Raw genomic sequence first — 13,658 nt, forward strand, 5'->3', positions numbered from 1 at the left:
TCCCATAGGATTAGTGAGATAACCTGTATTGATTACATTGCCAGCTATTGTGCCTAATATACAATAAGGGCTCAATAAATATTGAAATGATCTCTAACTCCCAGCAAGTTCTGAAGCCAAATCCCCCAATTAGATAAAAACAAAAACAAAAACAAAAACAACAGCAACAACAACAACAACAAAAAACCAACCACAGTTGTTAAAAAAAAAAATGAAAGGCATTCACTTTATATAATATGAACCAACTTCTGCATCATGGAATTTTCTTTCACGTGTTCACTTTCTGGGTCTTCCTACTCTCCTCTGTACCCTCCTGCATGGTCCACCACACTCAGAGCTGCCTAACATTAAACAGATCACCCTCTATATGCCAGCCACTGTGGGAGGCACATCACACATATATTCTCATTTATCCTTCTCATTCAGTATCACCATTCTTATTTTGCATTAAGGAAACAAAGTGTCACAGATGTTAAGAGCCTTGCCCAAAGTCAACCAACCGATTAGTGACATTGTCAGAACTTGAAATTGGCCCTTTGGATTTTAAGTTCAGGGCTCTGTAAATATTTTATTGTCCTGTGAGGACACAAACACACACACACACACACACACACACACCTCACAAAGAAGCCGTCATTTACCTGCCAGTGTCTAGAAAACAGCTAGGCTTTGTCTTGGTCTGGTATAGAAATGGGGACTTCACATATTCTCTCTGATCAGAAAACTTCCTAGGAGTGTGCCCACACAAAGGACTTCCCATCTCTGGGGTGGAGCACTTGGCAGGAATTGGTCAATTCTGAAGTGGGAGGAGATGCTCAGAGAGAACAGGACAGAAAACAATCCCAGCCCTCCATGGAGAGACAATGGGTTGGAAAAATAAACTATATGACGCCATTCCAGTTCTTGTGGGACAGCTTGTGGTGTGAAGGAACAAACTCAAATGGAGAATTCTGACTAACTCTGGGGTTAACCTGTTCTCTTTCCCAGCCCCATACCTCCAGTGTTCACATTTAAATGACAGCCAAGTGGCAGTGTAGTCTAGTAGTTAAACGCCTGTGCTCTGGAACCAGAAAGATTTAAGTCTCCAGTCTGCCACCTACCATCTCTTTGACTTTCACTGATCTCCCTTCTCTACCCTCGTTTCCTTATATGTTAAACGGGAATGATAATAGTGACACCTGTCTCTTATGTTGTCGTTACTGCGTTGTTAGGATTGGATGGAATAATTCATGATAAGCAATAGCACAGTGCTTGGCCTAATCAATATTGGCTGTTTTTATTAATTTGGGATTCGGAGAGAAATAGCTTGGTATACTAACAAAATGCAGGGTCTTTGAAATCCCAAGGTCTTGGGCTTAAATCCTGGCTCAACCACTTACAAAATGGTTGATGGACAAGCCATTGGCCTCTTCTAACAAAACAGAGGAGTGTGGTTGTTAATAAGACTTGTTCCTTGGGATTCCTGAAAGAATAGCACCAGGTACAGTCTGCATGGCGCTTGGCTCAGACATGTAGATGCTGGGTTGATGTTGATGCTGCATTAAATAAGCCTGGACTGCTGCACAAAGTGGCTTGTATTGTTAGTCTTCTACTAGAGCCATCTTGGTGGTGCAAAGTATCAAAGTATAAAAGACCCTGATACTCACGCTGAAGAGGCAGACACTTTTGGGAAGAAAATAAAGACAGGAGGAAAAGTCTACAAGACACACTCTGGATCTCAACGGATCTCCCACGTGGGAACTCTAACACTGGTGTTGTGGGCAAAGACTGGCTCTGGGCCAGGCAGCCTGGTTCAGTCTAGCTTTCACCAGTTATCAGCTCTGTGACATTGAGCAGGTTTCTTATCCCCTTGTGCCTTGGTTTGCTCATCTGTAACAATGGGTCTGTGGTAGAGAGAGTGGAATTATCTGAAGATTACATTCACACTTCTCTTTTCATTTTGAAGCCTCTCTTGTAGTCAGAATGAGGCCACTGAATTCCAGGACTGGACAATGAACAACAGGCAGACACAAGTCACATCTGGTCTAGGGCATTTAAGAACAGTTATGAGTTCTCTATATTCTCTTCCCCAGACTCAGTAGTCCTGGAAACCCTGTACGGAGATAGTAACATCAAAATATGGCAGAGACAATATCAGCCTCATTTTCTGTTGTATTGTATGGATGGAGGTTTCTGTGATTTGTCCTGACTACCTGGACCTGCATGCACACAGGTGGGCTAAAGAATGTTGATTGTGAGATTCATGCGGTATAAGTGACCTTGGGAGGCTGGTTAGTAATTAGCTGGCTTCCAGGTCAGAATTGGCCCTTCTGGTCTGGACATGAAGAGCTATACATTTTGCCTTGCATCTCTTCTGGCTCCAGGCTGGGCTGGCCCCCCAGAATGGAATCCGGAGGGGAAGGGAGGCAAACACACCTAGCCCAGGCTCCTTGAATACTTAAAGACATGATAACATAGGAATTCAGCTCACTCCAAACTGCATCTAGGCAAACAAATGTTTAACCTCAGAACCTGTCATCTGCCCTATAAATATGGGCCTTATGTAGATGGTCAGTTGAAAGTCTCAGCTGAGGGGAGGACACTCCACCCAGGCCTCTCAATGGGGACCCCAGCCTAGCTGTCTCCACCGGGCTTCCCCAGCTAACAAGGTTGGATGTTTTAAGCACCCAGTTTGATGTAACTTTGTCTTATTCCTTTTTTTTTCTTTAAGATTTATTTGAGAAAGAGAGAGCATGAGCACAAGCTGGGGGGGGGGGCAAAAAGAGAGTGAGAAGCAGGCTCCCCACTGAGCAAGGAGCCGGATGCAGGACTTGATCCCAGGACCCTGAGATCATGACCTGAGCCAAAGGCAGACACCTAAACAACAGAACCACCAGGTGCTCCAGGATCCACTTCTTTTCAGAGTATCCAGATCATGGAGGGATGTGGGAGATGGAATGATGGAGCAGATAGAAAAGAATGGCCAAAAAATAAATAAATAAAAAAAGACTGCATCAAAAAGCTGGATCTTAGTTTCTGTAAATACCTCTGCTCTTCTGAGCACATGCTCCCTTCCTGCTCACTCTTCCCCTCTATTCCTCCTGTTGGTGGCAGACTGGCTCTCTTGGCAGACTGAAGGTTTAGGTAAAGGTAACTAAAATTAAGAGGTTACTTCTGATCGGAGTTCTCACAACCAATCTGCTGTGCACCTTTGATTACAGCTGATTCTCTTGGCCCTCCGTCTGCCCCTCACACTGTGCCTCTCAAACATGAATCTCTTCCTAGTGCTTTGTGGGAACCCTGCGAGGGACCTCCATGGGGTGTCATCACTGCGGATCTCTACTGTACCCCTGTAGTGATGCTGGAGCACGACAGGTTCCCAGGGGGCGGGTCCCTGCAGCAAAGGAACTAGAACTCACGCTGGTGCCTTCGACTCTCAAAGTTGGCCCCCTTCTGGTAACCATCAGTTTATACACTACAGTTAAGAACCTGTCTCTTGGGGGCAAAGGTGGTGTGTGTGTGTGTGTGTGTGTGTGTGTGTGTGTGTGTGTGTGTGTGTGAAATAGGTGATGGGAAATAAGGAGTGCACTTGTGATGAGTACCAGGTGTTATATGTAAGTGTTGAATTACTGAATTCTATACCTGCAACTACTATCACAGTGTATGTTAACTAACTGGGATTTATTTTATTTTATCTTAAATTTTTTTTTGGGGGGGAGGTTCAGGAGAAAGAGAGATTCCCAAGCAGACTCCCCGCTGAGCCCGGAGACCTTTGCTGGGCTTGATTTCCACAACCCCGAGATCATGACATGAGCTGAAATCAAGGATGGGACGCTTAACCAACTGAACCACCCAGGTGTCCAATTAACTAACTGGAATTTAAATAAAAACTTAAAAAAGAATATACCTTAAAAAGAAATAAAAAATTAAAATTAAAATTTGGCTCCTTTCACCACAGATCCTTGGCTGGCTACTTCCTTTTAGGTGAAGATGACACTACTTGCCTTTTCTTTCAGGTTTTCATTCTGGTCCCATTCCTTCCTTATTCTCTTGTAATCTTGCCCCATTCTTACTGTTTCTCAGACTTAGCCATACCAAACCTTCATGTCTTCTCTTTCTTTCCTTCTTTCCTTTTTTCTTTCCTTCTTTTCCTCCCTCCCCCCTTTCTTTCTTCCCTCCTTTTTGCTATAACCATGCACGATTACCTCTATTCTTATTTATTCAATATTCTCCTTTATATCAATGTCCTTAAAAAATAAAAAAACAACAAAAAAAACCCATAGCAGTCCAAATGTACCATTACTATAACTAAGCAATTATTATTTTTTAAACATTTTTATTTATTTATTTGTCACAGAGAGAGAGAGGCTGAGCAAGCAGAGGGAGGAGCAGGCCAGGGAGAAGCAGGCTCCCCACTGAGCAAGGAGCCTGATGTGGGACTTGATTTCAAGATCCTGGGATCACGACCTGAGCAGAAAGCAGACGCTTAAGTGACCAAGCTACCCAGGTGTCCCTAATTAAGCAATTATTTTACTTGCCACAGGGAAGAAACTAAAAATGAATACAGTGAAAGCAAAAATCGTTGCCTGTTATTAAACCCCGTTTCCGATAGAGTTCCCTGCCAAATACTTGAGACCAGTCTTGTTCTCTTTTTGTTAAAAAAGGGAAATTAAGGTTTGATCAGTGGTTCATTGCTATGATAATATTGCGTAACAAACAGTGGCACACATTCATTTAACACACATTTCTCTCTCACAAATCTCAGACTAGTGGCTCTTTTCATAGTGGACAGCAGAGGCACCCAAAATCAAATCAAACCCTGTAAGTACATTTAAAACTTCTGTTTGCATCATCTCTGTTAACATCCTAGCTCCAACATCCAGACCAAGCTCAACAGCAAGGAGCAGAGGACCAAATTCCTCCCTGCAGTAGGGTGTGTACGGGGGCAGGGGTGAGTAGAGAGCAAATATTTGCTTGAATACAAGTCTACTCTATCACACAGGAGCAGAGGACATGGAAGTCACAAACTGAGACTTTATAATTGACTTAATGGAAGAGAAATGGGAAGGGTGAGCTTACCCTGGTTCTGGACAAAATTGGGGTTCCTTTAGCAAGGAACAAGGTGGTGTAGAGGTGATTGTGGGGAAGGCCACTGAGTGGATGTAGAAGTCCGCTAGGCTGCTGTAACAAAACACTACACACTGGGTGGTTTAAACAACAGACACTTATTTTCTCACAATTCTGGAGGCTGGAAGTCCAAGATCATGGTGCTGGCAGGGCTGGTTTCCTCTTGGCTTGCCAATAATCACCCTCTTGCTACCTCTTCTCATAGTCATCCATCTGTGCAATGCACCCTTGGTGTTTTTCTGTGGGTCCTAATCTGCTCTTCTTTTAAGGATGCCGGTCAAGTTGCACAAGGCCCACTCTAACAACTTCATTTTAACTTAACTGCCTCTTTAAACACCTTATCTCCTAATACAGACACATTCTGAGGTAGTGGGGGTTAGGGTTTCAACATATGAAATTTGGGGGACACAATTCAGGCTGTAACAACAGGAGAAAAGTGATGTTCACCACACTTGTTCAAGTCCCTCCCTCCCCCAAAAGTTTCTTCCTTGATTATGTATCTTTTCTTCTGTTCCTTCACCTTCCAATTAATGTTTATTGGACAGAGTAGACTACATTAGCTGTTAGCAGTTTTTCTATCTGTCATAACCCATAGTTAATTTTTCTCCCCTTAATTACTCATTGAAACTGTTGTTTTGTTTTGTTTTGTTTGTTTTTTCTGGAAATCAGTTTTCTGATGTTCTTGCTGCAGATGAATGCATCCTCTCCAGTTCTGACTCTTCTTTCTGTTATCACACCTTGCCTTTTCTGAGTCTTCTCTCTCAATATTGTCCACAGGATCCTCTTTCTTTTTCTTCTCTTTAGATATCCTTGCCCTCCAAGGACCTATCTTCAGCAAATAGTTCCTCTCATTCCCTATGAACTTTCTATCTCATTCTCTTTCTCTGGATAATTTCTTAAACCACACTTAAAATCATGACCTCTCCCTGAGTTCAAACTTAAATACCCAACTGATTATTAAATTTACACCAGCCTTGTTATGAACTGTAGTAACATGACCACTATCAAATTAAATATTCCCACCTCAAACCTGTTTCTCTCAGAAAGTGTCATAATCACCTACCCAGTGTAACTAATCAAAAACCTACAGGTCATCCTTAAGTGCCTCTTTTCCCTTAACCCCACCTGCCTTATTTAGTCACTAAGTCACCAAGTTCCAAGAAATAGAATTTCTTCTTCTAGGAATTTCTCAAATTTGGGGTACCTGGCTGGCTCAGTCAGCAGAATATATGACTCTTGATCTTGGGGGAATGAGATCAAGCCCCATGTTGGGTATAAAGATTACATAAATAAATAAATATCAAAAGGAAAAAGAATTTCTCAAATTCACCTCTAATGTATTCACCTTTCAGCTACCAAGGTAATTATTTAGAAATACAATGTTGCCTGAGTTCATTACTCTCCAGATGAAGTCCAAACCATTTATGCATGTGTTATAATAATCCTCCTTTTATCACTTCAGAACTTGAACCTGTTGTTGAAATAATACTGAGTGTACCTTACCAGGCTAAGTTCCTCCTTCTATCTAGAAACAATGTCAGCAAGCCTAGGACACCTTATGCCATCAACACACACACAAATTGGTTAGTCTGGGGATTCCCCTAGAGCTCATGATTGCCATGGGGAGGGACACTTTCTTTGAGGTGCCTATACTGTTTTCACAGCTGTGTTCTGAGGTTTGTAGATGCCACACAGAGGGGAAACATGATAGTATTTATAAAATGGCTAGGACAGTGTCTGGCACATGGCAAGTGCTCAATAAATGGAGATTCCCCTCCTCTGGTCATGACTGTCCTGAGGTTTGGAGTGACTAGGGGAGGCCTCTAATGTCCTAACCACATGTGCATGCCTGTCTGTATGGAGACCTGCCCAAGGGTGAGATGGAGTGCCTTGACCTTTCATTTCTTTCCCAAGATCTGATCAAGGATTCTGCTGGACTCTGCCACTGTCTGTTTATCTATCTGTGGGAGTAATCATTAGTTGCTCTCCCTTCTCCCGTTTTCCATCATTTTTCTTTATCAGTCTTATTGTTTTTATTGAGCTTTTTTATTTCCTCCCTCCCTTCCTTCTTCTCTTTCTCTCCCTTTCTCCAATTTTCTTTCCTCCATCCCTCCATCCCGCCTTCCTGCCCTCCCTCCTTTTCTTTCCTAATGGCTTTCTTTTGCTGTTTCATTCTTTCTCTAATTTTTCTTTTTTCTCTCTTCCCCTCTCCTTTCCTCTCTTTCATTCCCTCCTTTCTTCTTTCAACATCTAATATGGCAAGATTTTGTGCTAATAATGGGAAAAACAGAAATCAGTTCTCTTGTCATAAGAAATCTCATATCCCCAGAAAAACAGAAATCAGTTCTCTTGTCATAAGAAATCTCATATCCCCAGAGGAAGGCAGAGGGCCCAAAGGGAAATGGAAGTAAGTAGAAGTGCAGCACCCAAAAGGATGCCCATGCAGGTCTCACTGGGCCCCAGCTTGCCTAGATGTCTTCCACTTCTTGTCTCGAAGCTTCGTCCGCTGGACTTTCCCTGTGATAGTCTTGGGCAGGTCCAAGACAAACTCCACCTGTTTCAGAGAAATTAGTCCAGGGTGGGCCATCTGTAACCTCAGTGGGGTCGGCTATAAGGTGAGAAAAAAGCTCTTGAGGCTGGAGGCTCCAGGTAAGTGAGGACTGAGCCTGGAACACTCCTAGGGCAGCCCCTAGGCAGTAAGAAGCTTCCAAAAGTGCTCTGGGACAAAGGCAAGAAAAGAATGGCTGGAATGGGACATAAAGGTCTGGTCAATGGGGTCTGACATACTCTAGGATAGGGGAGAAGCAGTACAGCAAATGCGAAATGACACAGTCCTCAGACACCTGAACTTTGATATCAGACTCCCTGGCCTGCAGTCTCCCTCTACCACCTGCCCGGCCTTGGACGGGTCACTTGGCTTTTATGAGACAGTTTCCCCACTGAGTTAACTGGAGGGTAGCAACAACTTTGTTGGGTTGAGGATAAAATGAAATCACGTAGGCTAAGTTCTTGGCATGGGTAAACACTCAAAAATATTAGCTGTACTTACAAACATGGATTACAGACAGTAAATATTTAAGAGTTAGGAAACCTGACTTTTAATTTCAGCTCAGTCATTTCCTGTTGGCAGAAGTATAAAGTCTCTCCAATTTCATTTTTCAAATCTGTGGGGGGAAATTTTTTATTTCAAGGACCCCTCCATCTCTAATATTCCTGAATCCTAAGATATGGACGATGAAGACAGTTCACTGAGACTTCCTATTACAAGGCTCAGCTTGCCAGGGCATTGGTGTAAGAGTCAGATGGCCGTGGGTTTGATAAAAATAATAACAATAGGGATACTGATATGGCAAAAGTTATCTTCTTGAAAGCTGATGTGGGGGTCTTCCACAGGCAAGACTGCACTTTGTTGTGGAAGGGGTTTATTAAAAATCATAATGGAATGGAGCAGGGATTGGGAAACAGTAACCTGAGGGCAAAATTCAGCCCTCCTCCTGTGTTCGTAAAAGAAGTTTTATTTCAACACAGCTACACCAGTTCATTCCCAATGGTCTCTGGATGCTTCAGCACTACAAGGCAGAACTGAGTAGATAGAGGGTAAAGGGTGTAGACAGAGGGTAAAGAGAAGCCACAGGGGAGATCTAGGAAGGGTTTGGTCTCAGGAAGGAGGGAAGAGATAGAAAGAATGCTGCCCAAAGCATTCTAGCAGACAGACTTTTAAAGAGAGACACATCTATTGAGGAATATAATGTTATACTGTGAATCCACTGGATCCTCCAAAATATTCAGTTACAACTCAAAATGCATAATATTTTGGGTATGATTAGATTTCTAGTTTCCTTTTAAAATACTTATTAAATGCTTGATTTTTATCGTCTCACATCACCATATGAAGACAGATGAGGAAATGAAACAACTTACCCAACATCACTCAGTGAGTAACAGGCTCCACACCCAGCGTGAATAGAGCCCAATATGGGGGTTGGACTCATGACCCTGAGATCAAGACCTGAGCTGAGATCAAGAGTCAGATGCTTAACTGACTGAGCCACCCAGCTTCCCCTTTATGAAACATTTTATTGATTAGAAAGAGTCATAATCTGGATAAAGTGAATGAATATATAGTTCAATTTCGGATTGAAGAGTTACTGACAAGGTGATTTATTAACCTGCTCTTTTGTTCAAGATTGACCACTATCAATTAACAATATTGTTGTCAGTCCTGGGGGAGGAGTTAAGATGGCAGAAGAGTAGGGGTCCCCTTTTTCAGCCGGTCCCCTGAGTCGAGCTGGATAGGTACCAGATCATCCTGAACATCCACAGAATCAGCCTGAGACGCAGAAAGATACATCTGGATCTCTACAAATGAACATCTCCAGCACTGAGTACTGAGATACGAAGCGGGGAGCCGTGAAGCTGCGCACAGATATCGGAAGATAAATGGAAGGGGGAGGGAGCCGCCGTGTTCAGGCGCTGGGAAGTGGTAGCCACCTGCACTGGGGAGCGGGTGGACTCGCGGACCGGCACCCACGAGAGAGCAGACAGAGACCGTAAGCCAGGGAACACACGTGACCAGACTGAAAACCGGAGCTCTGGAGTGCGTGCAAACCACACTGAAACGGAGCTCCAGAGCGCGCGGGGGCGGCTGGTGGCTGGTGGTGTTAGAAACACAAAGGACAGAGACACGCTGGCCCTGGAAGTGGCGGCTGGGACACCGGGTGTGGGGCGCACATCCCAGGACGCTGCAGGGTTGAGCAGCACCAACAGAAACAGAGTTAAAGTGGCCAGAACACCAGTGGAGAACCATCTGCGATCCCTCTGTTCTGAGACAGAGGCTGAGATTTGGCCACTGCTGCTCTGACTCTCAGAAGAGGCACAGCAAACCGCCAGGGAAAGCCACCAGAGAACAAAAGCCTGGAAATACCTGCTCAGTGCGCGATCCCCATCCCCCCTCGCAAGGGACACGAAGACTCTACCCAAACAGGGTTGCCTGAGTATTGGCGCGGCAGGCCCCTCCCCCAGAAGGCAGGCTGAAAAATCAAGAAGCCCACATCCATAACTTCCCCATAAAACAAGTGCACACTGCCTGGGTCCTGGTCAATAATTTGGGCTCTGGACAACCCCGCAACCTCTCCTCATCAGAATGACGAAAATGAGAAATCCACCCCCCCAGCAAAGAAAAGACAATGAGTCTGTGGCCTGTGCCACAGAACTAATTGATATGGATATAACCAAATTATCAGAAATGGAGTTCAGAGTAACAATGGTCAAGATGACGTGTAGACTTGAAAAAAGTATTAACGAAAATGTTAATGAGAATATAGAATCTCTAAAGGCAGAAATGAGAGTGAATTTGGCAGAAATTAAAAATTCTATGAGCCAAATGCAGTCAAAACTAGAGGCTCTGATGGCCAGGGTGAATGAGGCAGAAGAATGTATTGGTGAATTGGAGGATGGGTTAGTAGAAAAGAAAGCTAAAATAGAAACTTGGCTCAAAAAAATCCAATCTCAAGAACGTAGGTTACGGGAGATTACTGACTCAATGAAATGTTCCAATGTCAGAATCATCGGCATCCCTGAGAGGGGTGGAGAAAAACAGAGGTCTAGAAGAGATATTTGACCAAATTGTAGCTGAAAACTTCCCTAAAATGGCAAAGGAAACAAGCATTTGTGTCCGAGAGGCAGAGAGGACCCCTCCCAAGCTCAACTACGACAAACCTACACCACGTCACGTCATAGTGCAATTCGCAAATATTAGATCCAGGGATACAGTATTGAAAGCGGCCAGGGCAAAGAAATTTCTCATGTACCAAGGCAAAGGTATCAGAATTATGTCAGACCTGTCTACACAGACCTGGAATGAGAGAAAGGGATGGGGGGGCATTTTTAAAGCTCTTTCAGAGAAAAACATGCAGCCAAGGATCCTTTATCCAGCAAGGCTGTCATTCAGAATTGATGGAGAAATAAAGACCTTCCAGAATCGCCAGTCATTGACCAATTTTGTAACCACGAAACCAGCCCTACAGGAGATATTAAGGGGGGTTCTATAAAAGTAAAAAGGCCCCAAGAGTGATACAGAACAGAAAGTCACAATCTATAGAAACAAAGACTTTACTGGCAACATGGCATCATTAAAATCATATCTCTCAATAATCAGTCTCAATGTAAATGGCCTAAATGCTCCCATAAAGTGCCACAGGGTTGCAGATTGGATAAAAAGACATGACCCATCCATTTGCTGTCTACAAGAGACTCATTTAGAACCTAAATATACATCCAGACTGAAAGTAAAGGGACGGAATACCATCTTTCACGCCAATGGACCTCAAAAGAAAGCTGGGGTAGCAATTCTCATATCAAACAGATTGATTTTAAACTAAAGACTATAGTTAAAGATACAGAAGGGTACTATATTATTCTTAAAGGATGTATCCAACAAGTGGATATGACAATTATAAATATCTATGCCCCCAACAGGGGAGCAGCAAGATACACAAGCCAACTCTTAACCAGAATAAAGAGACATATAGATAAAAATACGTTAATAGTAGGGGACCTCAACACTCCACTATCAGCAATAGACAGATCACCTAAGCAGAAAATCAACAAAGAAACAAGAGCTTTGAATGCCATACTCGACAAGTTGGACCTTATAGATCTATATAGAACACTACACCCCAGAACAGCAGAATACTCATTCTATTCTAATGCCCATGGAACATTCTCAAGAATAGACCATGTTCTGGGTCACAAAACAGGTCTCAACCAATACCAAAAGACTGAAATTATTCCCTGCATATTCTCAGACCAAAAATGTTTTGAAATTGGAACTCAACCACAAGGAAGAAAAATTTGGAAGGAAGTCAAACAGCGGAGACTAAGACAATCCTGCTCCAAGAATGATTCGATAAAAGCCAAGGAAATCAAAATAGTCAATTAAAATTTATGGAGACCAACGAGAATGAAAACACAACGGTCCAAAACCATGGACACTGCAAAAGAGCAGCCCTAAGAAAATACATAGCCATCCAAGCTCTCACTCAAAAGATATAGAAAGAAATCTAAGCATGCAGGTTTTTATGTTCTCACGTCCAAGAGGCTGGAACAGCAACGAGGAACAGGCTAAGGGCCTCCATGCACGAAAGCAGTCGAATCAAGATTGGGGCAGATCCAATGAATTAGAAACCAGGAGCATAATAGAGCAGATCAATGAACTAGAACTGTTTCTTTGAGAGAATAAATAAATTGACAAACCGCTGTTCCAAGACTTATCCAAATGCAGATAAGAGAAAGGACCCAAATTAATAAAATTATGAAAGAAAAAGGGAGATGTCACTAAAAAACACCAATGAAATTGGAAGGATTATTAGAAACTTTTATCACTAAGTTTATGCCAATCCAATGGTAAAGCAACTCTGAGAGATGAGGCCTTCCTGGAAACCTATAAACTACCAAGTCGAAAACAGGAAGAAACTGATTTTTAAACATGAGCCACTTAATTAAGGAAGAGATTTTTGTGAACAGTGATAAAAAAACCTTCCAAAAAACAAAACTCCCAGGGCCTGATGGTTTTCCCGGGAATTCTATCAAACATTCAAGAAGAAAATAATCTATTCTCCAAGTTTCAAAAAATAAAGAAACAGAAGGAAAGCTCCAAACGCTATTCTATGAGGCACAATATTACCTTGATCCCCAAACCAGGCAAGACCCCACAAAAGGAGAATTACAGACCAACATTTCCCTAATGAATATGGACGCCAAAATTCTCAACAAGATCCTGGCTAATAGAATCCAACAGTACATTAAAAGGATTATCCATCATGACCAAGTGGGATTCATCCCTGGGATGCAAGGGTGGTTCAAAATTTGCAAATCCATCAGTGTAACAGATTTTATCAACAAGAAAAAAGCCAAAAATCATATGATCCTCTCAATAGATGCAGAAAAAGTATTTGACAAAATACAGCATCCTTTCCTGATTAAAACCGTTCAGAGTGTAGGAATAGAGGGTACATTCCTCAATCTCATAAAAACCATCTATGAAAAGCCTACAGCAAATATCAGTCTCAATGGGGAAAAGCTGGAAGCCTTTCCCTTAAGATCAGGAACACGACAAGGATGCCCACTCTCACCATTATTATTCAACACAGTACTAGAAGTCCTTGCAACAGCAATCAGACAACAAAAAGGGATAAAAGGTATCCAACTCGGCAAAGAAGAAGTCAAACTATCTCTCTTCGCAGATGACATGATACTCTATATGGAAAACCCAGAAGAATCCACGCCCAAACTACTAGAAGTTATAGAGCAATTCAGTAATGTGGCGGCATACGACATCAATGCTCAGAAATCAGTTGCATTTCTATACCCGAACAATGAGACTGAGGAAAGAGAAATTAGGGAATCCATCCCATTTACAATAGCACCAAAAACCATACGTTACCTTGGAATTAACTTAACCAGAGACGTAAAGGACCTATATTCTAGAAACTACAAATCACTCTTGAAAGACATTGAAGAAGACACAAAAAGATGGAAAAATATTCCATGCT

The 13,658-nt window shown here is 42.6% G+C and overlaps 2 protein-coding genes across 5 annotated transcripts in view; both read right to left on the minus strand.

Moving 5' to 3' along the window:
- ACSM1 (acyl-CoA synthetase medium chain family member 1) overlaps positions 1 to 726 on the minus strand; it is a 56,068-nt gene extending 55,342 nt beyond the window's left edge. For all 4 annotated transcript variants that reach the window (XM_040635255.1, XM_040635254.1, XM_008696969.2 and 1 more), the window contains exon 1: positions 642 to 726. The gene's annotated coding sequence lies outside the window, so the exon portion shown is untranslated. The remainder of the gene's footprint in view (positions 1 to 641) is intronic.
- Positions 727 to 7,555: 6,829 nt separating this feature from the next.
- The window catches only part of LOC103668662 (acyl-coenzyme A synthetase ACSM2B, mitochondrial-like), a 29,469-nt gene continuing 23,366 nt past the window's right edge, over positions 7,556 to 13,658 (minus strand). The window contains 1 exon segment of the mRNA XM_008696970.2: positions 7,556 to 7,660. Within this exon segment, the coding sequence (XP_008695192.2) occupies positions 7,556 to 7,660 (105 nt within the window).

This window comes from Ursus maritimus, unplaced genomic scaffold (genome assembly GCF_017311325.1).
Source record: "Ursus maritimus isolate PB19 unplaced genomic scaffold, ASM1731132v1 scaffold_2, whole genome shotgun sequence".
In the NCBI taxonomy this organism is placed as follows: Eukaryota; Metazoa; Chordata; class Mammalia; order Carnivora; family Ursidae; genus Ursus; species Ursus maritimus.